General features: G+C 46.6%; 1 protein-coding gene across 2 annotated transcripts in view; it reads right to left on the bottom strand.

The window, feature by feature from the left end:
- The window catches only part of KDM4B (lysine demethylase 4B), a 135,306-nt gene that overhangs the window by 95,943 nt on the left and 11,407 nt on the right, over positions 1-27,956 (bottom strand). For both annotated transcript variants that reach the window (XM_080674888.1, XM_080674889.1), the window contains exons 2-3: positions 6,123-6,220; positions 79-244 (exon numbers count right to left, since the gene is read on the bottom strand). In XM_080674888.1, the coding sequence (XP_080531014.1) occupies positions 79-219 (141 nt within the window). In that variant the 5' untranslated portion in view covers positions 220-244; positions 6,123-6,220. The remainder of the gene's footprint in view (positions 1-78; positions 245-6,122; positions 6,221-27,956) is intronic.

Here is a 27,956-nt window from a genome sequence, read left to right as displayed (position 1 = left end):
ACAGGTTAATGGGTGCAACACCTTTGGACACGGACACACACAGAGAAGCTGCGCGAGACCAGGATGTCTGTCACCCACCTTGGCCAGGCCTGCCCGGTGGGCTCCCTGGGACTCAATGTAGGCCACGTATTTGTTGAAGTCCTTAAATTCTTCCATAGTTGGGCGAAATGTCATGATTTTACAACTGGGGTTCTGGGCCCCATGATCCTCAGACCCCATGGTTGCAGCTGAGACACCGCCACACCTGCGAGGGAAGACAGAAAGCATGAGCAGACGGCACTGCCACCAGCGGGTGCCCTGCTCCATAGATCACACTAAAAGTACCCAAGGCCCCAGGAAGCAACGCGGGCAGAGAGGAGACTGCCTTGCTCTGCTCTGGCACAAAAGAACAAAATGACTTCAACTAATTAAAAACAGAGGTGTCCTAGTTCTAAAAGCCAATGTGATACTGGAAGCCAGAGCATTAATTTTAAGCTGGGGGCCCTAGGAAATAAAAGCTTTTCATTTCAGGGACTCAAATCTTTGGAGCTGGACATGCAGAAACATAGGATCACGTGACAGGTTCTGCAAGGTAAGTGAGTTTGTGTGTCAGTCTGCCTTCTTTTGAGGTACCAGCCTGCAAGCAGGGGGAACCACAACTCCAGACAGGGCCCACCCAGAGCAATATGTGGGTCGCTCCAGGACTGGCCTGGCTGCTGTTAGTGAACCCAGGCCCAGGGACGCATGGGAATCCCAAGGCAGGAATCTGGAACCCGAGGGTAGAAGGCCGGCCAGAATGGCTCCTTGGCTGCAATTAGATGCTCCAAGGAACCCTCAGTCATAACCATGCCTGGATATTTTGGCACAGAAGGGGAGACCGTGCTATGTCATGCACTCTAAGATTCACGGCAGGCGCCTGAAGATAACTGGGAACCAGAGCTCCTCTCAGGGAGAAGGGTGCAGACTGGAATGGCCCCCTCCTGTCTCTGGAGTTAAGGGGACCCAGTGTGGTTGTCAGTGGCCCACCCTGAGCAGGAAGAGGCTCGGTGACAGATTCTGGGAAGGGTCCCTGTTAGCCGATTAAATTCTCCAGGTTCAAAAGACTAGACTCCCACCAGGATTTGGAAAAAGTCAGAATCCAAGTGCATACAGACCTGAGAACTTGGAGAACAATTTAACCAAGTTCACCTCACCCTACCCCAAAGTGAGCTGGAAAATGAGAAACCCAAGAAGCCTAATGGTCCCAGAAAGGGGCGGGAGGGGGGGGGGGGTGACAAGATGCTGCCAAAAGCTTCCAAAAGGTGATGCCTGCGGTGGGCACTAGAGGGCAGCACAAACCCAGGATTTGCCACTGAGGCAGTCATTTTCCCCTGGGAGGGATCTAGAGGCTCCAGGCTCACAGGTACCCTGTTCTGGCCTTGCCCCTAAGACCCCATCCCATACCTGGGACACATGAGGCTGAGGCCAGGGAGACAGCAGCTAAAGCCCCCCTCTGAGGACCAGACTCTCACTGGATTGCTGGCTAGGGCCCCGGAGGATCCTGACATAAGGGTGGGGGTGAAGGGGAGGAGATGTCACTGCTTCATTGCTACATCCAGGCTGGGACCCACCATGACTCTCTGTCCTGTGTCCACAACAAGTCTCAAGTTTTCTCGAGGGGCAGCCACAAAGCTGAAGTGTGCATGGCAGATCACGAGCCTGTGACGTCTGACAGCAGTTCTGGGCAGAATCATACAGAACCACCAAGAACACATGGTTTATAAAAGGAAAGGGGTTGTCACAATCCCTCCTAGGGAGCAGCAGGCACCAGAAAGTCCCAGCTTCAGCCAGGCTGTCCCACTGACCACCATGCCATGCCAGATGGCCACTTGCCTGCAGACATGGCTCAGGACCTGAATCCTCACCTGGGACCCCCACCCACCTTACTTGAGCCCCAAGCCTACCTGCCCTCTCCCCTCCAGCCCAGATGCAGCCACACAGGGCTCACTGTGTGCCTTCACTGCACAGCGGCAGACAGGACAGCATGTCTGTCCTGGGGAGGCAGACCCTGACCCCAATACTATTGTGAACATTAGTGTAGACCTGAGCTGTGCTAATGGCTATGGAGGGAGAACAAGGAAGGGCGGGAGAGGGCTCCATGGGCCAGGACCTCGAATGAGACACTGAAACAGGAGAGCTAGCTGGCCTTCCTCACGTTCCCACCATTCTAGCCACCCATTCCTGTCCATCCCACTTCAACATCCCTCAAGATTTTCCACACGCACTGGGGAGGTCAGAGCCTCCACCCAGGGGTGGGCAAACTTTTTGACTCGAGGGCCACAATGGGTTCTTAAACTGGACCAGAGGGCCGGAACAAAAGCATGGATGGAGTGTTTGTGTGAACTAATATAAATTCAAAGTAAAGGAGCGGAGGGGAGAGCAAGAGAACCGGATAGAACAGCCGGATCCAGCCCGCGGGCCGTAATTTGCCCAAGGCTGGCCTATACAGAGCAATAGGCCACCCACCTATACCACATGGACCATCTAATTCGTCCTCTGAGGCCTGCTGCCAGAACATGATTGACCAGCCTCAGCCCCTGGTACAAAGCTCTCAATGGCCAGGCAAAAGTCCAGAAGCTGGTTCCTCAGTCTACCATGGCCACTGGTGCCCAGATCTGGAGGCAGTGAACAAATCAAGGGCCCCCAGCCCTGTTCTATGCATTTCACACGGGTGACTCGTCCACTCTACACAATGAGCCCATTTTTCATAGTTCACTGAGGACACAGGACCCCACGAAGGGAGGACACATGCCTAAGCCACTTGGCAAGTAGGTGGTAGGGCCAGATGACCAGCCAGACTCTGCTGAGACAGCCAGAATCTCCCACCTCTCTCCCACTCTGGTGAGTGGCAGGTGTCAACACCTACCCATACCCAACAGCTCTCATGTTGAGTTCGGCCAATCCTGGCCAGCTGGATGGCTCTCTTCTGAGGCTGGCTCCAGAGTCATCTACAGAGGAGGAAGACAACAGCCTCTTGCAGAGGCCTCCTCCCACCTATCCACCCAAATACCCGGCACCACTGGTGGGAGGTGACAGTCTCGTCCCCAAGACAAGCTTGTTCCAGGCAGAGTTGGGGCAGCCCCAGGGCCCTGTCCACATGAGCTCCCTCTCATGTCAAAAATCATGACACAAAGATGAGTTTTCCATCCAGGAGGTGGAAAAGCAGATGCTGAGACAGCAGGTAGAGTATTCTGCATAGGCACACTGGCAAGAGACACTCCAACCACCGTTATCCAGATTCAACTCCATGGTAAATTCCATAGGATTTTTTTTCTCTCTTATTCGTGCCTTTTGAAATGAAGTTTTTTAGTACATAAATATAAGGAAGAAAATTAAAATGGTTTGTAATCCCAACACTCCATAACCCTTGACACATTTTTTTGAGTGAGGGCAAATAAAAATCATATGTGGACATATTTTAAGAATAAAAAAGGAATTTGGATGCCAGTCCTGGGCCAATCTTCTGGTTCACTGGAAACATGGGGGAGGGGCAGAGGACAAGGGAGAGCCCCAGGGAGGGAGTTCGCAGCACAGTCAGGAAGAGGGACTTGTTACCAGACAGAGCCATGCCAAAAAGCAGGGCTCTGACAACTCAATAATACAGAGACAAACAGCCCAATTAAAAAGTGGGCCGAGCCAAAACCGGTTTGGCTCAGTGGATAGAGCGTCAGCCTGCGGACTGAAAGGTCCCAGGTTCGATTCCGGTCAAGGGCATGTAACTTGGTTGCGGGCACATCCCCGGTAGATGGTGTGCAGGAGGCAGCTGATCGATGTTTCTCTCTCATCGATGTTTCTGACTATCTATCCCTCTTCCTTCCTCTCTGTAAAAAATCAATAAAATATATTTAAAAAAAAAAAAAAAAAGTGGGCCGAGCCCTACCTGGTTTGGCTCAGTGGATAGAGCATCGGCCTATGGACTAAAGGGTCCCAGGTTCGATTCCAGTCAAGGGCATGTACCTTGGTTGTGGGCACATCCCCAGTAGGGGGTGTGCAGGAGGCAGCTGATAGATGTTTCTCTCTCATCGATATTTCTAACTCTCTATCCCTCTCCTTCTCTGTAAAAAAATCAATAAAATATATTTTTTTAAAAAGTGGGCCGAGGACTTGAATATAAACAAAAGGTCAACAAGCAAGTAAAAAGGGGCTGAACATGTTAGCCAGCGTGGAAATGCAAATCGAAACCACAGTGAGATACCACTCACCCCCACTAGGATGGCTAGAACAAGAAAAACAGACAATGAGAAGTGTTGGCGAGGATGTGGAGAAATTGGAACCCTGATACAATCAGGTGGGAATGTTAAGACGGAAGCATCATTGTGGAAGAGTTTGGTGGTTTAGAGGAGATTATGATCAGCAGGATAATACACCACCACCACCCCAAGACATCTACATCCTAATCTAGACTGTGACTACACTCCCTTCCATGGCAAAAGGGACTTTGCAGATGGATTAAGTTAAGGACCCTGAGATGGGGATAGTCCTGGAAATCCTCAGGAGGCCCAGAGGCATCACAAGTCATCCTTATAAGAGGGAGAGGGATGAAGACTGGATGACAGAACAATGGAGGCAGAGGCTGAAGTGATTCGAGGAAGGGGCCCTGAGGCGTGGAAAGCTGAAAAAACTCCAAGAAATCAATTTTGCCCTAAAGTCTCCAGAAGGAGCAGCCCTGCCAACACCTTGATTTTAGCCCCATAAAACTCGCTCCAGACTTCTGACCCCAGAACTGTCAGGGAATGAACATGGGTTGTTTGCAGTCACCAGGTTTATAGTCACAGTGCAACAGTCGTGGGATGCGCATGCAGAATCACTTTTTCTGAAAAGTGGTTTGGGGTTTTCAATGCATTTTGAAAATAGCGAGTTCTAGTCCACACCTGGCCCTAATTAGCCATGTGGCCTGCATCTGAGGTCAATACGAAATACGAGACAGCCTTTCTTAGACCACTGGGAGCAGCCATCATGGCAGGGAGTGAACAAGACTGTTTGTCCTTCAACCTGTCACCCTCATGGGTGTGAGCTGGGAGGTGATTAGCTTGTTTCATCTCTTCTTACCAGTGACCACCTTGGGATACCATCAGAGGCCACCACTTCATCTTTTTTATTTTTATTGATTTCAGAGAGGAAAGGAGAGGGAGAAAGAGGTAGAAACATCAATGATGAGAAAGAATCATTGATCGGCTGCCTCCTGCATGCCCCCTACTGGGGATCGAGCCCGAAACCCGGGCATGTGCCCTTGATTGGAATCGAACCCGGAACCCTTCAGTCCACAGGCCGACATTCTAGCCACTGAGCCAAACCAGCTAGGGCCAGAGGCCACCACTTTAAAACCCTCTGTCCCTGGTTTATTAGAAAAGTATAGGAGAAGGTGGACAGCCTGGTGTTGACACCTAGAAGCAGCTGAGCAATGGGATTCTTTTAAATCCATTTAATATGAATCTTTCAGCCCTAACTGGTTTGGCTCAGTGGACAGAGCGTCGGTCTGCGGACTGAAAGGTCCCAGGTTCAATTCCAGTCAAGGGCATGTACCTTGGTTGCGGGCACATCTCCAGTAGGAGGTGTGCAGGAGGCAGCTGATCAGTGTTTCTCTCTCATCAATGTTTCTAACTCTCTATCCTTCTCCCTTCCTCTCTGTACAAAAATCAATAAAAATATATTTTTAAGAAGAATTTTTCATTTTAAATACCCCCACCCCACTACCCCTGGTTGTGACTGATCACCATCCTCTGCAGGTTGTGGGGTGGGGTGAATAGGGCCTCAGAAAGCCCAGAAGTGGTATCCCACCTGATCCAAATAACACAGACAGAGCAGCCCGTCCTAAGCAACCCCAGAATCAATAAAAACTCTCTGGTTCTCGGGGCTTCTAGAAGTGAGGGAGAGGCACTCAGATGCTGAAGGGCGAGAGTGCAAACATGGAGTATGTAGACTAGAAAAGAGACACCCAGCAGAGCCACTCCTAGAGGGTTCTAAGCTCCTCTGTCTAAAGGCATGCAGACCCGGGAGACCCCAAGAACTCAGAATCACATGGGGCTATCTTCTCCCCGCAACATGCAGCCTCACAGCCACCTGGGAGGAGGCTGTGGCCTTTGGTACCTTGGTCTTGCACTTACTTGAAAATTCCTGGTATATTATGATGGTGAGGCTGCAATGAGAGATGCTCTAGTAAATGGCTTGGATTTCTGTCAGGTTCTAGGAATGGTGATGGTTCCTAAAATGCACAAAATAAAAGCACAATTAACTAAAAGTATCACATGCTTAAGTCTAAATTCCACATTACACCCCTAACAGTGGCATGTAGCCCCAGGACACTCTTGCCTTTATTCCGATGTTTCCAAATCCTTGCCACTTTGCAGAAACACAAAAATCCATTTTAAGCTCATCTTCCACAAATCAGCATCTGAGAAAGCGAGGACCTCCAGGAACAAATTAAACCAGAGAAGCTTTTAGAAACCTTAAGGTACAGGCAGCTTCTGGGAGTTTTACAACAAGTTCTGCCTCCTATGAACTCCTGAAGCCAGGGAAAGCACCCTCCAAAAAGGAAACTCACATGGACAATGCTGCACGGTGACCACCATCTGCACCCCCATAAGGTGCACACTGGGAGAGCCTGGCAGAGGCTGTGCAGACCCCAGCCAGGGCTGGGTCCCAACCTAGAAGCTAGTTGGGCAGAGACACTCCAGTACCTGTGGAATGGATACAGCACAAGACTCTAAACTTGGGTTTGGCCCCAGGACCTTTTGACAATCTGAGCTACAGCTACCCCAATTCACCAGCCCTCCCACCCATATCTCCCCACAGCTCTCCAGACACATGAACCCCAATGGCACAGGGTCTACCAGATGTTCCCTGCCTCTGGACCTTTGCACATGCTGTATAAGACCTGAGCATCAGGATGCGCCTGACATTCCAGGGAGGGCAGCTTACCCCTTGAACTCAATCCCACACCATTTCTCCAATTTACCAAGAGCTTTTTAAATAGCATGGATTTCACCAACACTCTTACAACAGACAATGCACACTGACATTCTAAATCTTATTTTAAGCTGGTTTTTAGAAGTATCAGGCACAACCCATTTTAGTGATTTCACTGTCTTTTAATAGGTCACAACCCCTGGTTGAAAGGCCACATGAGACTATAAAATTTGTGGAGCTCAGGGTGCACACATCTTCCTCTGGACACAGTAGGCTGTCGCTGGCTCTCCCAAAAGCTCCTGGACCTCTCCCACCTGTATGGCTGAAGGCCGCCCCACTCCACAGCCCTGCCAGCACCTGACATTGGCCAGAGCTGAAGTCAGAAGATCCAAATACTGTGAAATCTCTCCATGTAGCCGTAGCTGGCAGAGTAACACCCGCCAAAGATGTCTACGTCTGAATCCCCACAATATGTGGCAATGCTCCCTTCTGGGGCAACAGGCACTTTGCAGATGGGATTAAGTGAGGGATCTTGAGATGGGAAGAGTATCCTGAATTATCAGGTGGGCTCTGTCATCATAAGGGTCCTTGTAAGAGGAAGGCAGGAGGGCCAGAGTCAGAGGAGATGTGATCACGGAAGCAGAGATCAGAATGACGGTCTATGAAGACGGAGGAAGGGGCCATAAGGCAAGGAGTGCAGGTGCCTCTAGAACAAGCATGTCAAACTTGTGGTCCATGGGCCGCATGCAGCCCACAATGAATATTTTTGCGGCCCAGCCAATGTAACAGTATGTAAGAAACGTTTTAATAAAAATTTCGTAATTTTTACAATAGCCTGTTATACATAATTATTAATAATGAGCTACAATGTTCGCTAATGACTGATTACTATAATAGTGTTGCATTCATTTCCCTTACGCACAGGCGCACCATTTCTCCCACTAATACTAGCAGTGAATATTTTAGCAGCCGAATGACACATCATTAGTCTTGGACTGACTTGTTTGGTGTGCACAACAGGAAATATTTCGCTTGCGAAGAACAAGAAAAATAGGTTTATTTGCGTTACGCTTATTAATTTGTGCCGTTATTCAGTGTCTGGTAAGTTAATATTCAAAAAAAATATTAATTTTTATTAAAATGTTCTATTATTTTATGTTAACAATTACTCATTTATTTCAGCCCTTTGTATTCAGCATGTCTTTATCGAAATAAACCTACGTTCCTATGAAAATTGAAGCTTTTGTTTTTCGTGGCCCACATAAACTTAAACCTTGTTTATTTGGTCCGTATTAGCTTTTGAGTTTGACATGCTTGCTCCAGAAGCTAGAAATGACAAAGAACTGAGCTCCCCTAGAGCTTCCAGAAGGAACCAACCTTGACCACACCTTGATCTTGGCCCCATGAGACCATGTCAGACTTCCAGCCTCCAGAACTGTGAGATAATAAATGTGTGTTGTTTAAGTCACTAAGTCTATGGTCATCTATCAGGGCAGCAAAGGAGACTAATGCTACAAGCTTCAATGTGTATTTTCTTGATCACAAAGTAGGTGAGGGGCCTTTTCATTGTCACTGACCACACAGACCTCTGCTATGAGCTACCAGCCCCTTTCTCTCATCCGTGTCTCAATGGGAACATGTGTCTCCCTTGTCACTTATAACTGTCTCTTAGCATGCTGTTTCCCTTCCTGGACGTGGGCTGCCCCTACCAACACATGGTCTAAAAGGCAGAGAAGCCACCAGGACTGTGGTTCTCAGCTGCACAGACCCCAATCTGCTGCTGCCCATGGCTGCTGGGCCACCCAGACTGTGGGTTCTTCTGCTCTCATACTTCAGGGGCCGAAAGCACCAACCCCCAAGCCAGAAGGCTAGAAGCTCTAGGGCTGAGGTCAAGGCCCAGTTCTCAGGCCACAGGTTGAGGTGAGGCCTCTATCCACCCTGACCTATGTCAGGGACGAAGGGACGAAGGTCCAGGCTAACCCACGTCCACTGCTCCTCTGAAGGCTCCCCTGCAGGCTCTGGGATACAGAGGCCTGGCCTCAGACCGAACCAGGGACTTGCTTGGCACAAGGCAGCCAGGGTGGAGGAATCAGAGGATCCCTATGTGTGAACTGCACAGAGTGACTTGCTTCCAAAAGGGGGAGTTACTTTACAGTGGAGAAACCTGGCAATCACAATCCAGTCAGGGGATCAAGGTCAACATTAACAGTAATAAGTCAAAGGGACATATGACCCTAGATATGATAGGATGAAAAGGGTCCTTCACCTCTGGGGTTTTCCTCACAGAACACATCACCTAGTCCAGCCTTGGGCAAACTATGGCCCGCGGGCCGGATCCAGCTGTTCTATCCGGTTCTCTTGCTCTCCCCTCCGCTCCTTTACTTTGAATTTATATTAGTTCACACAAACACTCCATCCATGCTTTTGTTCCGGCCCTCCGGTCCAGTTTAAGAACCCATTGTGGCCCTCAAGTCAAAAAGTTTGCCCACCCCTGACCTAGTCTAACCATGAGAAAAACACCAAACAAATCCCGATTTAGAAACTTCCTACAAAATCCTTGACCAATCCTGCTCAAAACTGCCAAAGTCACCAAAAACAAGAAAAATCTGAAAAACTGTCACAGCCTAGAGGAGCCTAAAGAGATGTGATAACTAAATGTCATGTGGAATGCTGAATGGTATCCTGGGACAGAGAAAAGACATTAGGGAAAACTGAGGAAATCTGAATATAGTATGGACTTTAATTAATAAGAATATGTTTATTAAGAAGAACAAAGTTGGAGGGATCACAATACCAGATATCAAGCTATATTACCAAGCCACGGTTCTCAAAACTGCCTGGCACTGGCACAAGAACAGACATATAGACCAATGTAACAGAACAGGGAACCCAGAAATCGACCCAAGCCATTATGCTCAAATAATATTTGACAAAGGAGGCAAGAGCATACAATGGAGTCAAAACAGTCTCTTTAATAAATGGTGCTGGGACATTTGGACAGATACATGCAAAAAAATGAAACTAGATCACCAATTTACACCATACACAAAAACAAACTCAAAATGGCTAATGGACTTGAATGTAAGACGGGAAACCATAAAAATCCTACATGACTCCATAGGCAGCAAAATAGCAGACATATGTCGCAGCAATATCTTTACAGACACAGCTCCTAGGGCAATGGAGACTAAGGAGAAAATAAACAAATGGGACTACATCAAAATAAAAAGCTTCTGCACAGCAAAAGAAACCATTAACAAAACAACAAGAAAGCCCACTGCATGGGAGAACATATTTGCCAACTATATTTCCGATAAGGGCTTAATCTCCAAAATTTACAGAGAACTCATACAAGTTAACAAAAGGAAGATAAACGATCCAATCAAAAAATGGTCAAAGGATGTAAATAGACACTTTTCGAAAGAGGACATACAGTAGGCCGAGAAACATAAGAAAACATGCTCAAAGTCACTAATCATCCGAGAGATGCAAATCAAAACAACAATGAGATACCATCTCACGCCTGTCAGAATGGCTATCATCAACAAATCAACAAACGACACGTGCTGGCGAGGATGTGGAGAAAAAGGAACCCTCCTGCACTGCTGGTGGGAATGCAGACTGGTGCAGCCACTGTGAAAGACAGTATGGAGTTTCCTCAAAAAGTTAAAAATGGAACTCCCACTTGACCCAGTGATCCCACTCCTAGGGCTTATATCCCAAGAAACCAGAAACACCAATCATAAAGGATATATGCACCCCTATGTTCATAGCAGCACAATCTATAATAGCTAAGATTTGGAAACAGCCTAAGTGCCCATCAGCAGATGTGTGGATTAAAAAAACTGTGGTACATCTACACAATGGAATACTATGCCACTATGAAAAAGAAGGAACTTTTACCATTTGCAACAACATGGATGGAACTGGAGAGCATTATGCTAAGCAAAATAAGTCAGAGAAAGATAAATATCACATGATCTCACTCATGTGGGATATAATGATTAACATAATTTGATGAACAAGAATAGATTGATCTAGAGACAAATGGTAGGGGAAGGGGGGTTAGAGAGCAACTAAAGGACTTGTATGCATGCATATTAGCATAACCAATGGACACAGACACTGGGGTGGTGGGGGCTTGCCCGGGGTGGGAATGACTGGTCAATTGGGGAAAAAGGAGACATATGTAAAACTTTAAACAATAAAAAAAAAAGGAAAAAATAATCTTAACCAAAAAAAAAAAGAATATGTTTATTAATTTTGACAAATACACCAGCCTAATATAACATGTTCATTAATAAGGAAACGAATGGGGAGGTTGTTTATGAGAACTCTGCTTAATTTCTCTAAAAATCTAAACTGTTGAAAAAATAAAGTCAAAGTAATTTTTAAAAAGAAAAACAAATCCAAAAGGCCCAAGCAGTCTGGGTCTCATGCCTCCTGCTGCCCAGGCTGGCCCAGCCTAGCTGCTGACCTCACTGTGGGTCCTGGGAAATCTGGGGCGCTAAGAATAGAACTCAAGAGGGAGTCCAGTTGCAGCCAGGTAAGAGCCAAGGCATCAAACACCAATGCCCCTAAAAAAGCGCAGTCTGACCATTTCTCCTTTAAAAAGACGCAGTCTGACTACTAGATGACGATGTTATTCTGACGTGCCCGCCCAAGCCTGCAGATGCTGACAGAAGCAGCAGGCACAGTGGCTTACTTCTCCAGCCCCTCTGCAAAGAGCAGGCAGTTGGGCCGGAAAGGAAAAGAAGCAGAAACCAGACAAAGAGCCGGTGATACCTAAACACTGAGGCACCAGAAACTGCCACTGACTAGTGGCGTCGCTGGGACTCTACAGCGTGGCCCCACACCCTAGGAAGAGGAATCTGGATCCCCAGCTCTCGACTGCCCAAGGCTGACCCTTGGGGTGGGTCCAGGGGTTGGATCTACACCAGGCCACACTACCCATTCCTGCCCTAGAGCTAGGCCTGAGATCCAAGAGGCAGAAAGCTGACTGGGAATCCCATGGACCAGAGAAGGGAGCCATCACCTGTACACTCGGCTGACGTAGGAGGGCTCAGCTCCTGAATCTGCCTACTCCTCCCACACCATAAGCCCCAAGTGGCCCCCAAAAGAAGCAGGTGTCTCCCTGCTGCCTGCTGGATCTTGGAGGATTTCTGTGCCTCTCAGGGCAGGGAAGCCACCCAAAGCCTCAGAACGACACACAACTTGAACCTCTATTGTCGGATCAGTATGAACTCGTGGGTTTTTTTAAAAATATATACCTACAGATAGATGGACACAGACATAAATACAGAGGGGCACAGAATCATAGGTTGATCTTCACATCTCCAAGCTTTGTCAACTGACAGGCCTGGGAAGCCATGACACTCCCAGCACTGAGAGTATACTCAGTGGCCAGACGACAGTTTTTTAATATCATTCTCCAACACAGGGAACATAGGCTCCTTGGAGAAGTGGTCAATTTCAGGTTTGGGGCAGGGAACACAAAGATGAGCCTGAGCATCTCGTGGGGGCAGGGAGGGAGGAAGCCCTCACTAGAGGATAAGGACATGAAGGAAGAACATGGGAGCCAAACAGGAAGGAGAAGGGGCGCCCTACGACCAAAGCAAGGATCACTCGGGCAACATGATAAATAGTGATTGTGCTGGATTATAACCTGCAGATAAAATAAATATGCAAAGGTCTTTACTGGTATAAAATTTGAAAGGAGGAAGGGACAGTCCTCTTCTAAAAAAGAACTCTAATTCATAAATGGAGAAGGACTAAGGGTGATACATGTCTCCATGAGAAGGCCACGGTATATTGTTGCATGTAATTAATTGTTGTTGATCTGAAATCCACGGGCAGAAGTTTGAAGAGAAACAGGGTGTTTTGTTGTCTCAAAATCCCAAAGGGAAAAAAGTAACCTTCTAGTGCAGACTCCTGGATGGCACCACCTGACCCAAGGGATCAAGACTGACACCCCCAGTGATGGGACATTGATATGCTGCGTGGAGAAGTACAAATACATAACCTCCATCTGATCATGGGGAAACACTGGACAAAGCTGAGGGACATTCTACAAAGGTGTCAAGGTCGTGACAGAAAAGGAAAGACTAAGAAATGGTCCCAGCCCAGAAAAGCCTGAGGAGACATGATGACTAGATGTGATGTGGCATCCCAGATGGGTCCTGGGGCAGAAAAGGGACATGAGTGGGACTATTGGTGAAGTCCTAATAAAATCCATGGTTTGGTAAATACTATTCCTCCATGTTTTTTGCTTATTTAGTTTGTGCCATTCTTCTGTGGTTAAAAACTAACGTTCAGGAAGGAGCTGAAAGGTACACAGGAACTCTATGTACTGTCTTTGCAACATTTCCATAAGTCTAAAATTATTTAAAAATAAAAATTCAAAAAATAAAAATAAAAAAACTCTACCTCTGTCCTCTGAAGCTCACTACACAGCAGGTTTCAGCTGGAGGAGGAGAGTCTGGCTGTAAAAAAATCCAAACTGATAAGAAAAAGCAAGCTGACACCACACTACAATCCAGTTTCAGGACCCATTAAAGGCCCAACCTGCTGAACCCAAGCTTCAGATCCTTCCTGTTAGAAAGAACTGAAAAACTGATATTTTTCATCAGCCTTTACTTAATGGGCATAGAGCCTCTTATTTACAAACTAGAGGTCCGGTGCACAAAATTGATGCACGGGGGGGGGGGGGGGGGGGGCCGCGTTCCTCAGCCTGTCCTGCACCCTCTCCAATCTGGGACCCCTCAGGGGATGTCCAACTGCACTTGCAATCTGGGAACACTGGCTCCTAACCCCTCTGCCTGCCTGCCTGGTCACCCCTAACCACTTCTGCCTGCCTGATCACCCCTAACCATGTCTGCCTGCCTGCCTGATCACCCCTAACTGCCTCTGCCTCACCCCACACCTAGGACCCAGGATCCTTCCTCCGGCCAGTCACAGGCACCTGGGACCCGGGCTTCCCTCCCTCTGGCCGGCCGCAGGCACCCAGGACCCGGGCTGGCTTTGCCCAGGCCACAGCCGCAGGTGCCCGGGACCGCAGGGCAGGCAGCTTGTCCCTCTCCCGGACTGCAGGCGCTGGCACCCGGGACCACAGGGACAGTGGGGCATGCAGATTGTCCATCGCCTGAGCTGCAGCCTGGCTGGTCCCATTCCTCTCTCGTGGCTCATTTGTGCCTGGCTGGTCCCCATTCCTCTCTCACAAGCTCATTTGTGCCTGGCTGGTCCCCATTTCTCTCTCCCCAGTGTTGAGTGTCTGAGCCATTACGGGCGTGAGGGCATGACGACCATTTGCATATTAGCTCTTTATTACACTGAGTGGCCAGATTATTATGATCTCTGAATGCATAATAATCTGGCCACTCAGTGTGTGTGTGTGTGTGTGTGTGTGTGTGTGTGTGTGTGTGTATTAGAGGCCCAGTGCATGAATTCGTGCATGGGTGGGGTCTGGCCAGCCTGGCCAGGAGGAAGGGACATGGGCGGTTGGCCAGACTGCCTGCTGGTCGAACTCCTGGTCAATGGGACAATTTGCATATTAGCCTTTTGTTATATAGGATATACACTGAGTGGCCAGATCATTATGCGTTGAGAGATCATAATAATCTGGCCACTCAGTGTATATAGGAGGATATATCACCAAATCCTCCATGCCCATGAGGATGAAGGATTTGCAGAAGTTGCAAAGGCTCAGTTAGGGAAGTGGCAGGCACCCTGGGTTGTCAGTTTCCCAATTAAGAAGGCTCTAGTCTCCTTACATGGAACTGTAAGGACCCATCACATCATTTTTCTTTAATGTCCACCCCGGCCTAGACATTACTCAGGTTGGCAAAGCTACAGTAATCAAGACAGTGTGGTACTGGCATAAAGACAGATACAGCAATCAATGGAAGAAGAATTGACAGTCTAGAAATAAACTTGCACATTTAAAGTCAGTTAATTTTCAATGAGGTTGTCAAGACCATTCAATGGGGGAAAGAACAGTCTTTCAATAGTTGCGCTGGACATGCACATACAAAAGAATGAAGCTGGACTCCTACCTCACACTGCAGGCAAAAAATTAACTCAAATGGATCATAAATTGAAATGTAAGAGCTAAAATTATAAAACTCTTAGAAGAAAACAAATGAATGAACCTTTATGACCTTGGATTAGGCTATGGTTTCTAGACATACAACTAAAAGTAGCAGAAGAAAAAAATAGATTGGACTTGGATCTTCAAAGGACTTAAGAAAGTGAAGACCCATAGAATGGGTGAAGATATTTGCAAATCTTATATCTCATAAGGGACTTGTATTGAAAATATATAAAGAACTTTTACAGTTCAATAACAAAAAGACAAATAACCTAATTTACAAATGCATAAAGAATGTGAATGGACATTTCCCCCAAGAAGATATACAAATGGCCAATAAACACATGAGAAGAAACTCAACATCACAGCAATGGAGCAAGGGGGAAGAACAGAGGCTAAAACCCTAAAAAAGAGTGATGGCAGGGCACATGTAGAGCCTTATAAATAGTTTTGATGATTATACTTTTCAAGGTATGTCCTCTGTTCTCTCAAGCTTTCTCCCTAGAAATCATGGTGGGGCCGTGGACATGAGCAAAGGCCCCAGATGCCTGGTCCCAGCCCAGCTGTGTGATCTAGAACGAGTTCCTAACCTTTGAGCCTCAGTTTTTATACCTGTAAAGAAGGGATCACCATATCAATGCCCTGCTCCTGGAGTTGTGGAGGGTTAAATAAGGGAACAGGCAAAATTCACTTAAAGGAAAAACTAGCACATTGTAAACCCTCAATATATAGCAGCTGTTATGGGCTTTGTCATTTAATTGGCTCACAAAGGCAAAGAAAGCAAATCTGATGACACACTGGGTGAGATGCCCTCATCCATCCATGCTCCCAGTGTCCACGAAGGGCCCCTCTGAAGGACAATCTGGCAACATCTTTTTTTAAAAATGCTCACCTCCTAAAAATAACCCCCCAAAAAGTGCCCACCCCTCATAACCATCTGATCGTGGGCCTTTATGCTCCAGACATGCTGCACCTGGCAGCAGAGTGGGGGCTCACTAAACAGATCTCCAAGAGAGCACTGGGACCAGGGAAGGTTCCAGCTGGATCTTGTGAACTGTAAGACATCTGGAAGCGATTAGCCAAGTTCTGTGATACGCACGGCACACACTTAGCATGCTGAAATGAACATGTATGCACATGTCTTTCTAGAGGGTGACCACTTCCAGAGGGCTGGGGGACTACAGACATGGAGAGAGGGAGATAACAATGGCATCTTGAAGCACTGGTACTTGGGATGACTGGCTAGGTAGCCATTTGGGAAAATATAAAGTCAGGTCCATACCTCCCACCATTTGCAACAATGAACTCTAAATGGATGAAGGATCTACATGGAAAGATTGCAACCAGATGGGTACTGGAAGAAAATATGGTAAATCCCTCTTCAAGCTCAGGCTTTCTAACTAGTACTCAAAATCCAGAGGCAATAAATGAAAAAATTCATAAATCTGACTATATCAACATTTAAAAACTGTAGAGGGGAAAAAAGACACCATAAAAAAAAAGTCAAAATGCAACTGAAAAACTGAGAGAAAAACATTTGCAATACATATCATAAAGGGCTCAACTCCCTAACATATATTGAAATTTTAAAGGTTTGGGGGGAAAAGGTAAAAAATCCAATTGAAAAAATGGGTGAAAAGCATGAACTAACAATTCACAGGACTGATACAAAAACAGCCTTTAACATATTAAACAATGCTCAACCTCACTCATAATTTCAGAAATGCTAATTAAAACTACACAGATCCCATTTGTCAGCTCTCAGATGGGCAAATATATTAAAAATAGAAATGAATAGGCTGTGGGACTATACCCTCTCATCCCATGGTGCTGGTGGGAGTAAACCAATAGCAACTTCTGGAAGGAAAGTTGGCAGAAACTAACAAAATACATTTGCTATTATCTTTTGACCTAGCATTCCCACTTCTAGAAACCCACCCATCACAATACTCTTCTGACAATACAAAAATATCTATATACAAGGGAATTCACTGTAGCACCACCTACACCTGCAAGATACTGGAAATGACCTAAATGTCCATGCAAGGGAGAGGCTGCATTAACTGTGCTATGCCCCACAGTGGACACCATGCAGCTGCGCAAGACAGCATGGACATCTCCACGGTCATATGCAGCGGTGAGAAGAGCAAAGCATAGAAATATTTCCACAACCCCACTTTTCATGTGAGAAAGGTGGGGATATAAGAAAAGACGTCTGCTCTTTTGAACAGCTGGAAAAGGATAAATCAGACACTAGGTGAGACTAGGGAGGGATGGGGATGAGGAGGGCAGGAACGGGTGATAACATATCTCTGCACAATCTTGGAACCATGCTAATGCCCCACATACTGAATGAATGAATGCGAATGCATAAATGAAATCAACAAGAATTAGAGGGGAAATCCTACCACAAAATGAAACAGAAACAAATATACCAAACTGGCCCTGACTGGTTTGGCTCAGTGGATAGAGCTTTGGCCTGCGGACTCAAGGGTCCCAGGTTCGATTCTGGTCAGGGGCATGTACCTTGGTTGTGGGCACATCCCCAGTAGGGGGTGTGCAGGAGGCAACTGATTGATGTTTCTCTCTCATCGAGGTTTCTGACTCTCTCTTCCCTCTCCCTTCCTCTCTGTAAAAAAATCAATAAAATATATTTTTTAAATAAATAAATAAATAAATAAATAAATAAATTAAATAAATAAATAAATAAATAAACCAACCAAACTGTATCTCAAGTAAATAATATAACCATAGTAGAGAGGGAAAAGAAAGAACTAATCGCATCACTTTTAAACACAGTTTTGGAACTAGATGCGTTGGAAATAAAGATAAAACAAATACTGACTGTTGGTCTGAAGGCTTATTTTTCTGTAGGTGACAGGACAGGTTGGCACTGACAGAGAAGGGAGTTACAAAAATGAAAAGAGGAAGCCAGCAAGGAGCCTGCATGTGGGACTAGGACTGGAGGCACTGGTGTGAACTCATGGGCAGGAGAGTGTGTATGCAGAAAACTAGAAGCAGAAATGGATGTGGATGTCGTATGTGTGGGTGTGAGTGGGCGTGTGTGGTATGTGTTGGATACACATATACAGATATATATATAGAAGGTAATGTATGCACGTAGGCATTTATTCACACCTCTATTTCCCAGCTCTGGCTGATAAGAGGGCCTAGATGTAAAGACACCCATTGGCAATGAGCACACTGAGCACCCAGATCTTGGTTTCAAAACAACATTGTCCACAAAAGAACCAGTGCTCACTCTAGCCCAGGGGTGAGCAAACTTTTTGACTCGAGGGCCACAATGGGTTCTTAAACTGGACCGGAGGGCCGGAACAAAAGCATGGATGGAGTGTTTGTGTGAACTAATATAAATTCAAAGTAAACATCATTACATAAAAGGGTACGGTCTTTTTTTTTTTTTATTTCAAAAGTTTTATTCATTTCAAACTGTGCTCTGATACTGTGCTCTCCAGGGGCGTGTCTCCCTACATCACAACAATAACGTGTCTACACATTCCCAGGGTGATGTCGGGAGACGCGTCTGCAGGCATTACAAGGAGCCTCTGGAAGATTGAGAGGTTGTTCCTTCTACTGAATGGGCGGATATAAATCCACCCACTCAGAAGAAGGAGCTGCGGCCATGTTTCCCGACGTTGCCATGTTAACACTGCTGCTAGTGAAGGAGCGGTGGGGAGAGCAAGAGAACCCTCTGCTCTTTCGGCTCCGCGGGCCGGATAGAACAGCCGAACGGGCCGGATCCGGCCCGCGGGCCGTAGTTTGCCCACGGCTGCCCTAGCTGGTTTGGCTCAGTGGATAGAGTCAGCCTGCGGACTGAAGGGTCCCAGGTTCGATTTTGGTCAAGGGCACATGCCCAGGTTGTTGGCTCGATCCCCAGTAGGGGACATGCAAGAGGCAGCCAATCAATGGTTCTCTCTCATCATTGATGTTTCTATCTCTCTCTCTATTCTCCCTTCCTCTCTGAAATCAGTAAAAACATATTTTAAAATCCTATCTAATAGAGAGGGAATATGCTAATTGACCATCACTCTGTCACAAAGATGGCTGCACCATAGCTGAAGCCAAGTTCCCATAAGGAGCCTTAACGAGCAATCAGCAGGGACCTGAGGCTACACCCTCCCCCACCTGGCAGGGCTTGACAGGGGACCTCAGGCCACGCCCCCCACCCCAGCACCAGGCCAGGGGACCTGAGGCCATGCCCCCCGCCCAGCAGGGCTTGACGGAAAATCTCAAGGTGCGCTTCCCAACCTGGTGCTGGGCTAGGGGACCTCAGGCTGCTCCCCCCACCCCAGCACCAGGCCAGGGGACCTCAGACCACACCCCCTGCCCAGTGGGACTTGACGGGGGACCTGAGGCTGCGCCCCCCCACCTGGCAGGTCTTGACGGGGGACCTCAGGCCATGTCCCCCACCTGGCGGGGCTTGACGGGGGACCTCAAGGCATGCCCCCGCCCCGGTCTGGGCTGGGGGACCTCAGGCCACGCCCCCCATCCTGGCACCGGGCCAGGGGCCCTGAGGCTACGTCCCCTGCCTGACGGGGTTTGACAAGGGTGGGACTGGCCACGTCTGGATCTAGCCCAATGGGGGCGGGCGCCAGCGGGGTCTGGGTCTCACGCAACTTTGAGGCGCATGTGGGTGGGCGGGAACTTGACTCTGGGTCCCGTGGTGCACCCCAGACTCTGACAGAAAGAAGGTTTTCATATACATTTTACTAATTTTCTTTCATCTCTGACACTTCTATTATAGAGAAAGGGCAAATAGCAATATTAAATTATTTCCTCTAATTAATCCCCTTTTAATGTGCACGAATTTCGTGCACCAGGTCACTAGTAATAATAATAAAATAGTAATAAAAAAGAACCAGGGCTCCTTGCAGAAGGTCATTCCCTGAGCCGGTCAGAGAGAGTACAGGATAGGCCTGTGTCTAAAAGTAAGGAATTGCCCAGGAAATGGTGGGGTTATGACAAAAAGACACACAGAGCCAGCAAGGGCTCTCCCACTGGACAAACCTGGGACCACTGGAGCAACATAAGGAGAGTGACGGATTATAACCTACTAAAGTCAGGTAAGAATCCAAGAGCCCACAGTGATATAAACAAACAAATGGGGAAAAAGAGAGAGCTGTTCCTTACCGTACAAAGCCAACCAATGAATGCAGAATGATGGAATTAGACTATCTGGCAAGAATCAGCAATGGCTGCTAAAACAAGCAGTGAGTGTTGGAGGAGTAACAGGGTATTGACATAGTCTCAGAATATCTCTCCACAAGAAACACATTAAACACAAATGGTAAAATAGTAACTTTATGGTACAGAAACCTGGCAGAAACCAAGTGATCAAGGTTGACAAGATCAGAAATGTGACAAACTGACACAAGAGGCCTCCAGATACGATGTACCGAGAAGATCACTTCTGGGACATTCCTGCCAAAGTGTGTAACCTGAACCAGGTCATGAGGAATCATCAGACAAGCCCACATTGGGGGACATCCTACATGAACTCTAAAGACAGACTCTAGAACAGTTCCAGATGAAAAGAAACATGACAACTGAATGCAATGTGTGATCCTGGATTCTCTTTCGAGAATTTGGAGAATTCACTTCCTGATTTTGAGAATTTGATAAGAGAATACCTTGTTTGGAAGAAGTAAACACCAAAGTATTTAGAGAAAGAAGTATCTATCTGGAAGAGTTTGAAAACATTCACACGGAGAGAATGAGGAAGACAAAGGGAATAAAAGCAGACGCAGTAAAATGAGAGTGGGGTGAAAGGTATCAGGGAATTCTTAATATTATTCTTGCAAACTTTTCTTTAAATGTGAAATTATGTCTCCAAAATTTTTTCTTAAAACAAAAAAGCACTTGGATTGGAAAAAATAAAAGGGAAGTGCTTGGGCAGAAGGCCAGGAAACCCAGGAGAGATGCAGGTCTTGCTGCCAGCACTTGCTTTGAAATATCATGGACAAGAACAGGGCCTGCCAGCCCACCTTCGTCTTTACTAGGCTCTCAACAGGGTCAAGGCAGCATCATGGGCAAAGGCCACCTGTCCCCCAGCCCACAACCCCAGGCAAAGGGCAACAGAAAGGGATGCCAACATCCTGAGGGCTGAGGGGAACAAGCAAACTCCCCACCCAGCCAGAAGGCCACCCTGGCAGACACTCAAAATATTACCACTCCGTTCTTTTTTTTAATCCTCACCCAAGAATATGTTTTTTATTCATTTTTAGAGAGAGAGGAAGGGGAAAGAGAAAGGGAGAGAGAAAAAGAGAGAGAGAAACATCTATGTGAGAGAGAAACGTCAATGTAAGAAACATTGATCAGTTGCCTCCTGTATGCACCCCGGGTGGGGATCAAACCTGAAACTTTTTTTTAAAATTATTCTCACCTGAGGATATTTTTCCATTGCTTTTTCAGAGAAAGTAGAAGGGACAGAGGGAGGGGGAGAGACAGAGACAGAGACGGACAGAGAAACCTCGATGTAAGAAACATCAATGTGAAAAACAGGGGGCTGGGGAAGCAGTGAGGAACCCGAAACGCAATTACGTGCCCTTGACTGGGACTCAGACCCCCAACCTTTTTGAGCATGGGACAATGTTCTAACCAAAGATCCACACGGGCCAGGGCTGAACCCGCAATCTTTTGGTGCACAGGATGATGCTCCAACCAACTGAGCCACCCAGCAGAGCTACCAGTTCATTCTTTATATATATGTATAGGTCTTAGGGCTTAGATGTTCTATAATTAACCATTTAAAACCATAATCACCCAGCCGGTGTAGCTCAGTGGTTGAGTGTTGACCTATGAACCAGGAAGTCACAGTTCGATTCCCAGTCAGGCTCAACCCCCAGTAGGGGGCGTGAGAAGTCAGCTGATCAATGATTCATCATTGATGTTTAAATCTTTCCCTCTCCCTTCCTCTCTGAAATCAATAAAAATATATTTTAAAAATAAAAGATAATCATTAACAAAGTAATCTTTGTTTCTCCACAAATATGCCTTGTAATTTTGTGGGCATCTATGTAGGCTCTGGGTAAGGATGAAAGACACACATGTACACAAGTGATATACCAGGATAGGATCCTGCCCTCACTCACGGCCCCCCTGTTGATCCTGAACAGGTTTACTGGCCCCCATGAACATCACCCTTCTTCTAGAGTTTGCTCTGGGCCTTCCCTCAGAGCTACACTGGGATCAGAGATGACCAGTAGGATGAAAAGCCCAGTGATGGGGGCACAGTTCACCCACATGCAGGCATGGCTCTAAGCATCTGACATAGCTGATCAGCCCCAAAACCCTAGGAAGCAGGTACTGTTTATCACAGCCCATTTCACAGATGGGGAAACTGAGGCACACATGGTGAAGTGACTTGCCTCAGACCACACAGCCAGCAACAGGGGAGCCCAGCTCTCAATCTCCACTAGCCTTGCCAGCCCATGCCAACTAGCAGGGAGACACATGGAAAACACAAAGCTCTGTCCCCATTTTGTGCTAGATTGCAGGTCTTCATACAATCCATAAAAGTGCAGAGAAAAACACAGACAATGCTTTTATTATCTTGGGAGGAAAAGACCTCTCTAGGCAGGTCACAAGACCAGGAACTTTACAGGAAAAGACAAATTTGGCAATAAACTTTAAAATATTTGATGTAATAACACATCCAAAATAAAACTGAAAGGTAAATGAGAAACTGAGAAAAAAAATGTGTAACACAAAAGGGTGCTAATAGCCCTAATATAGAAGGGTTATTATAAAACACTGGTTCTCAACCAGAGGTAAGTCTGTCCCCCAGGGGACACTAGGTGATGTCTGAAGACATTTATCGTTGTCATGACTGGAGGTGGGAATGAGCTCCTGGCGGTGAGGGGGTGGAGGCCAGGGAAGCTGCTCAACACCCCCCAGAGCCCAAGATGGCCCCCAATAGGATGATCCAGATCAAAGATATCAATAGTGCTAAGCTGAGAAAAATAAATAAATACCACAATATAACAAGAGGGCAATGGCTATAAAATGGCAATTCAAAAAAGCAGTGACTAGCAGATAATAGGTTAAAAGAAAGGACAAAGCTGGGGCTGTCACTGGTCTGATGAAAGCCTCCAGCTGTCACAGGAAGGTCAATCCAGACCACCTTTCTGGGGACTGCTGAGCAACATGTTCAAAATAATAAAGGTGTCCGTGCTGTGCTCTGCGCTACCACACTTGCAGATCACCTCAAGGAGATAGCAGCAAGGATGCTCACTGAAGCACTGTTTAAAAAGGAAAATATATAAGTAATCAGGAAATGGGCAAGGAAATCATACACGCTCACATAAAAACAAAGGAGTATGCAGTCAATGAACTAGAAAGACCTCGCCTGACACAGAGATGACCATAGAGACTTCAGGATCTGGGGAAATTTGTAATTCAAATAAGCCTGTCTTTACTGACAAGTTTTATAAAAAACAAGAGTACTTAGAGCTCGCCTCCAGAGCTATGCCTGGGACCCAGAGGTCCCATCCCTCCAGCAGCTCACTGGCTAGTCTATCTGGGTAGACAGAAGCGGATCTCAGGGGAAAGAGGCAATGTGTCCTGAAATTAACTATCACTAAAATGATTATGGTACCCACTCCCTACCTAATTCATACTCAAAATACCAAGCCAAATTTGAACCCTCACATACTGCCAATGGAATTGTAAAAATGGTGCAGCCACTTTGAAAAACAATTTGACAGTTTCTTAAAGCATTAAACATGGAGTTTCCATCTGATCCAGCAATTCCATTCCTATGTATCTACCCAAAAGAAATGAAAACATACGTTCACACAAAAGCTCATACATGAATGTTCATATTATCCATTGTATGCATTATTTGTAATGGCCAAAAAGTGGAAGCAAATGAACAGTACATTTTAAAACAGTGATTTATATAACATGTGAATTATACTTAACAAAGCTGTTATTTAAAAAAATACCAAATCAGAAAATAAATGCATAAAAGCTCCCCAAAGTTCTGATCAAGATTTTGATGGTACTCCCTAGCTTGTTTGGCTCGGTAGATAGAGCATCCAGTAAAGGGTCCCAGGTTCGATGCCAGTCAAAGTCACATACCTCAGTTGCAGGCTTGATCCCCGTGCTGGAGAGACAATTCATGTGTCTCTCTCACATCAATGTTTCTCTCTATGTGACTTTCCCCCTCCCTTCCACTCTCTCTAAAAATCAATGGAAAAATATCCTCGGGTGAGAGTACCAAAAAAAATTTTTTTTTAAAGAAAAAGAAAAGATTTTTATGGTAGTTGAAAATTCAACTAAGCATAGCCAGAACACCGTGGTTGGTGCCGAGCAGCACCTGTTGTTGGTGCCAAGCAGCACCTGTTCCATTTGCACCCAGTTCTCCACCTGCCCAGGCCATCCTGACCACCTAGGCTCCAACAGGAGTCACAGTCAACAATCCAGTCAGAACCACTGCCTTGCTGGCCTTCCATTGACTGATCTCGAAGACTAGTACCAGGCACTCCTTAAAGCCCAAAGACCTGCCTCCACGTGGATGTGACACACTGACCTAGATTTGGAATCCTGTGGCAGGATCTGGGCCACCAACCAGTCAGCTTCGATGGGGCAAGGGAGAAGAGGCCAGAACCACAAAGGGCAATTACAGTAGGGGCCTTCCGAAGCCTGGTCCTGATATGGCAGAACCTCACAAGTAGTTTTGATTATTACAAAAGAGGGCTTTTGAATGTTCACTTCATCAAATGTGAACAAAAGGGCACCATTCAGGCAAGTGGACACATCAGCATCCTTGAAAAACCCAAAACTTAAGTCACTGAATTGATCAAGTGAGTTTAATCCTGATTAAGCACTGTTCAATGGAATCAGCAAAGATTTGTGTCAAATAATACTGGGAACCAGAAGTAGATTCTGATAAAATGTATACGTTAAGGCCTAGAGAAACCACTAAGAATATACTTCCAAAAATAGAGTGAAAAAATCATTAAGACATTAAAATGTTGCAGTAGACAATATTCACTTAATGCAAAGGAAAGCAGTAAAGGAGGAAGGGAAGGGGGGAAAAAGACATGGGACAGAAAGCAAAAAGAAAGATGACAGGCATAAATCCAACTGGAGCAATAATGACATTAAATGTGAATGAATTAAACAATCCAATCAAATGACAGAGCTTGCCAGACTGGAGAAAAAACAAAAACAAGATCCAATGATGACATGCTGTCTATAGGAGACACTGTGTTTTGTGGTCGACACCCAACCAACTGAGCCACCTCGGCCAGGGTTTCATTCATTCATTCATTCATTCATTCATTTATTATTTTAATCCTCACCTAAGGATATGTTTATTGATTTTTGGAGAGAGAAACATTGACGTGAGAAAGAAACATTAATCGATTGCCTCCCAAATGCACCCAACCAGGGATCGAACTTGCAACCTAGATATGTGCCCTGACTGAGATTCGAGCCCACAACCTTTTGGTGTACAGGACAGTGCTCTAAACAACTGAGCCACCTGGCCAGGACTATAGGAGACACTCTTTAGATTGAAAGATATAAATAGGCTGCAAAAAAAAGAATGGAAAAAGGTGTAACATGCAAACAGCAAACATCAGACTCCCGAGCCATTGGGGGTATAGTATAGTTTTGTCTTCTGTGTAGTGAGGCTGGTAGAGTCAGCTAGCTGTAAGAATGCCACTGAAACTTCTACATGGAGGCAGGGATGACAGCACCCATGCAGAGCACTTATGAACATACACTGCCCTGTTTGCTGCTCGCCATCATCTGGCAAGGAAAGCAAGTGAGAACGCAAGGCCCAAAGAGCCTGTGTTGTTCGCCCCAAGTTAGTAGCAGTGACAGGGTTTGGAAGCTTGGGTCCCATTATGAGCTATGACTCCAGATCTCAAACCCAGTGCAGCTTCAGTATGAGGCCCCTTGGAGGCAACAGAGATGCTGTTCCCCGCCGCCCCCACCCCCCAAAAAATAGTCCCCAGGTCTTCCTGAGCTCCTAGACTGCTGGGGGTTCCTATACCTAGGGGTGCTTCTTTTCCAAGGAAGACTTTACCAAGTCCCACAGCCTTTAATGCTTCCCCGTCTGCCTCACCCACACCTCAAGGGGCAATATCAGCATTTAGCGGACCAATGAGAGTTCAACAGGCTTTCTCCAAGTCAGTCAAGTCACTGTGGAGCTGCTCTAAAGCAAAGAGCTGAGGGTTCTGGCAGTTTCCTGAGACACCCACTCTTGCCAGGCCTCCTCCACAGCCCCAAGTTCAACACCGAGCCCAGCCCAGGCTCAGTGCCAAACCACGGACGCTACAGGCAGAAGTGGAGTGTAGGGCTCAATCAGGCATACTCACCTGTGCATAGTGGGTCAGGGTCACAGCAATACCTGCTCCCTCGCCCTTGACCGATCCTGACTACATTGAGGTTCCAGCCCTCCTGGTGCCCGGATTACTAGTATGTGACAGGACCCCCTGCCTATTGGTCACAGGGCTATATCACCAGCCCCACATGGGAGTTCTTGCCTCCCCAATAACCACATCAGCCTCTCAGAGCAAGAAAAATATACTGTCACCCCCAAACCGACAGCTGGACCCCAGGAGCACACAGAGGGAACCACACAAATTCTATATTGACTGAACACACACATCAGAAGCTTATCAGGGACTACTGGTGGTCTGTATTGTTTTGGTTTTGCTTTGCTAAAACTGCTGATTTTTATACAGTGAAGATAAATTATTTTTATAATGAAGATCCCTCTAAGAGTCTTGTTAGGGGAACAGCCACTACGACTTGGCTGATAACATTTTCAGGACTTCTTTTGGCTAAAGGCCAAATGAATGAATCCAGGAGACCTGTGGCAGCAGGGAACAGGGGCTAGAACACTGAAGCAGCATCTCCAGGTATCTGATCTCATGGTGGCCTCACTTAGGACACCTGAGCCCAAGCAGAGACAGCCAAAGAATACGAAACCTAACCCAAACCTCTCACTGACAGGAGTCAGTCTGCAAATCCACAGTCCCACCCCAGCCCTCACATGGGCCTGAGGCACAGTTCACCACCGTTCACCCCAGGACCACAGTGCTCTGGGCTGGTGGATCCATGTCAAACCCCAGGTTCACTGGAGTAAACAACCTAAAGAGGTGTTCAGAACAGGCAGGACTTTGAGCTACAGCCTGGCTGCCTCCAGTCCAGCCTCCCCCAGGAATATCACCCAGCTTCCTGGTCCATAAAACCCTGTCCAACCCTTCTATCTGCCCCATTAAAATAAAGAAGCTTCAGAAGAAGAAAAAACAACTTATTTTCAAGTTGGCTTCTAATAACCTCAATTGTTCCTTAACCTCCTTCCCAGTGTAAATATGGAACAGCAGCTCCAAAACCTATGGGCTGTTCTGGAATGGAAAATGATTTTAGAAGCTTTTATTGCAACACCTTGATTCACAGTCAAGGAAAGAACAAAAGCCCAGAGAAAACTCATTATTATAATCCACTGAATGAAGCCTATCGCTGTCCAAGGGTGCTTGAAATCAGAACATTCTCTGTGGGGGGCCATCCTGGGCACTGTGAGGGGTTGAGCAGCATCCCTGACACCCACCCACTTAATGCCAGGAGCACACACACACACCCCCATTGTGACAACCACAGATATCCCCAGACAATGCACAGTGTCCCCTGGGTGCAGAATCACTCCTAGGATGGGAATTATTTTACTAAGGGATTTTCACGTAGTAACTCAGTTAATCTCACCCAGGCTTGAAGCAAAAACCTCCCCTGTCATCCCCATTTTAGGATTAAGGATAAAAACTCAGCAGAGGCAGCATCTGAACCCAGGCAGGCCCAGTGCATGAGTACCAGCCTCTAGCTGCCAATCCCACTCAGCCATTTGACCTCAAGACCTCAGGCCATTTAAAATCATCTGCAGCTGTGGATGTTATTGCCAAACTACGCTTGC

This window comes from Plecotus auritus, assembly GCF_963455305.1.
Source record: "Plecotus auritus genome assembly, chromosome: 6".
Classification (NCBI taxonomy): domain Eukaryota; kingdom Metazoa; phylum Chordata; class Mammalia; order Chiroptera; family Vespertilionidae; genus Plecotus; species Plecotus auritus.
The sequence above is the reverse complement of the archived record's forward strand: the minus strand, read 5'-3'. Positions and strand labels throughout refer to the sequence as shown.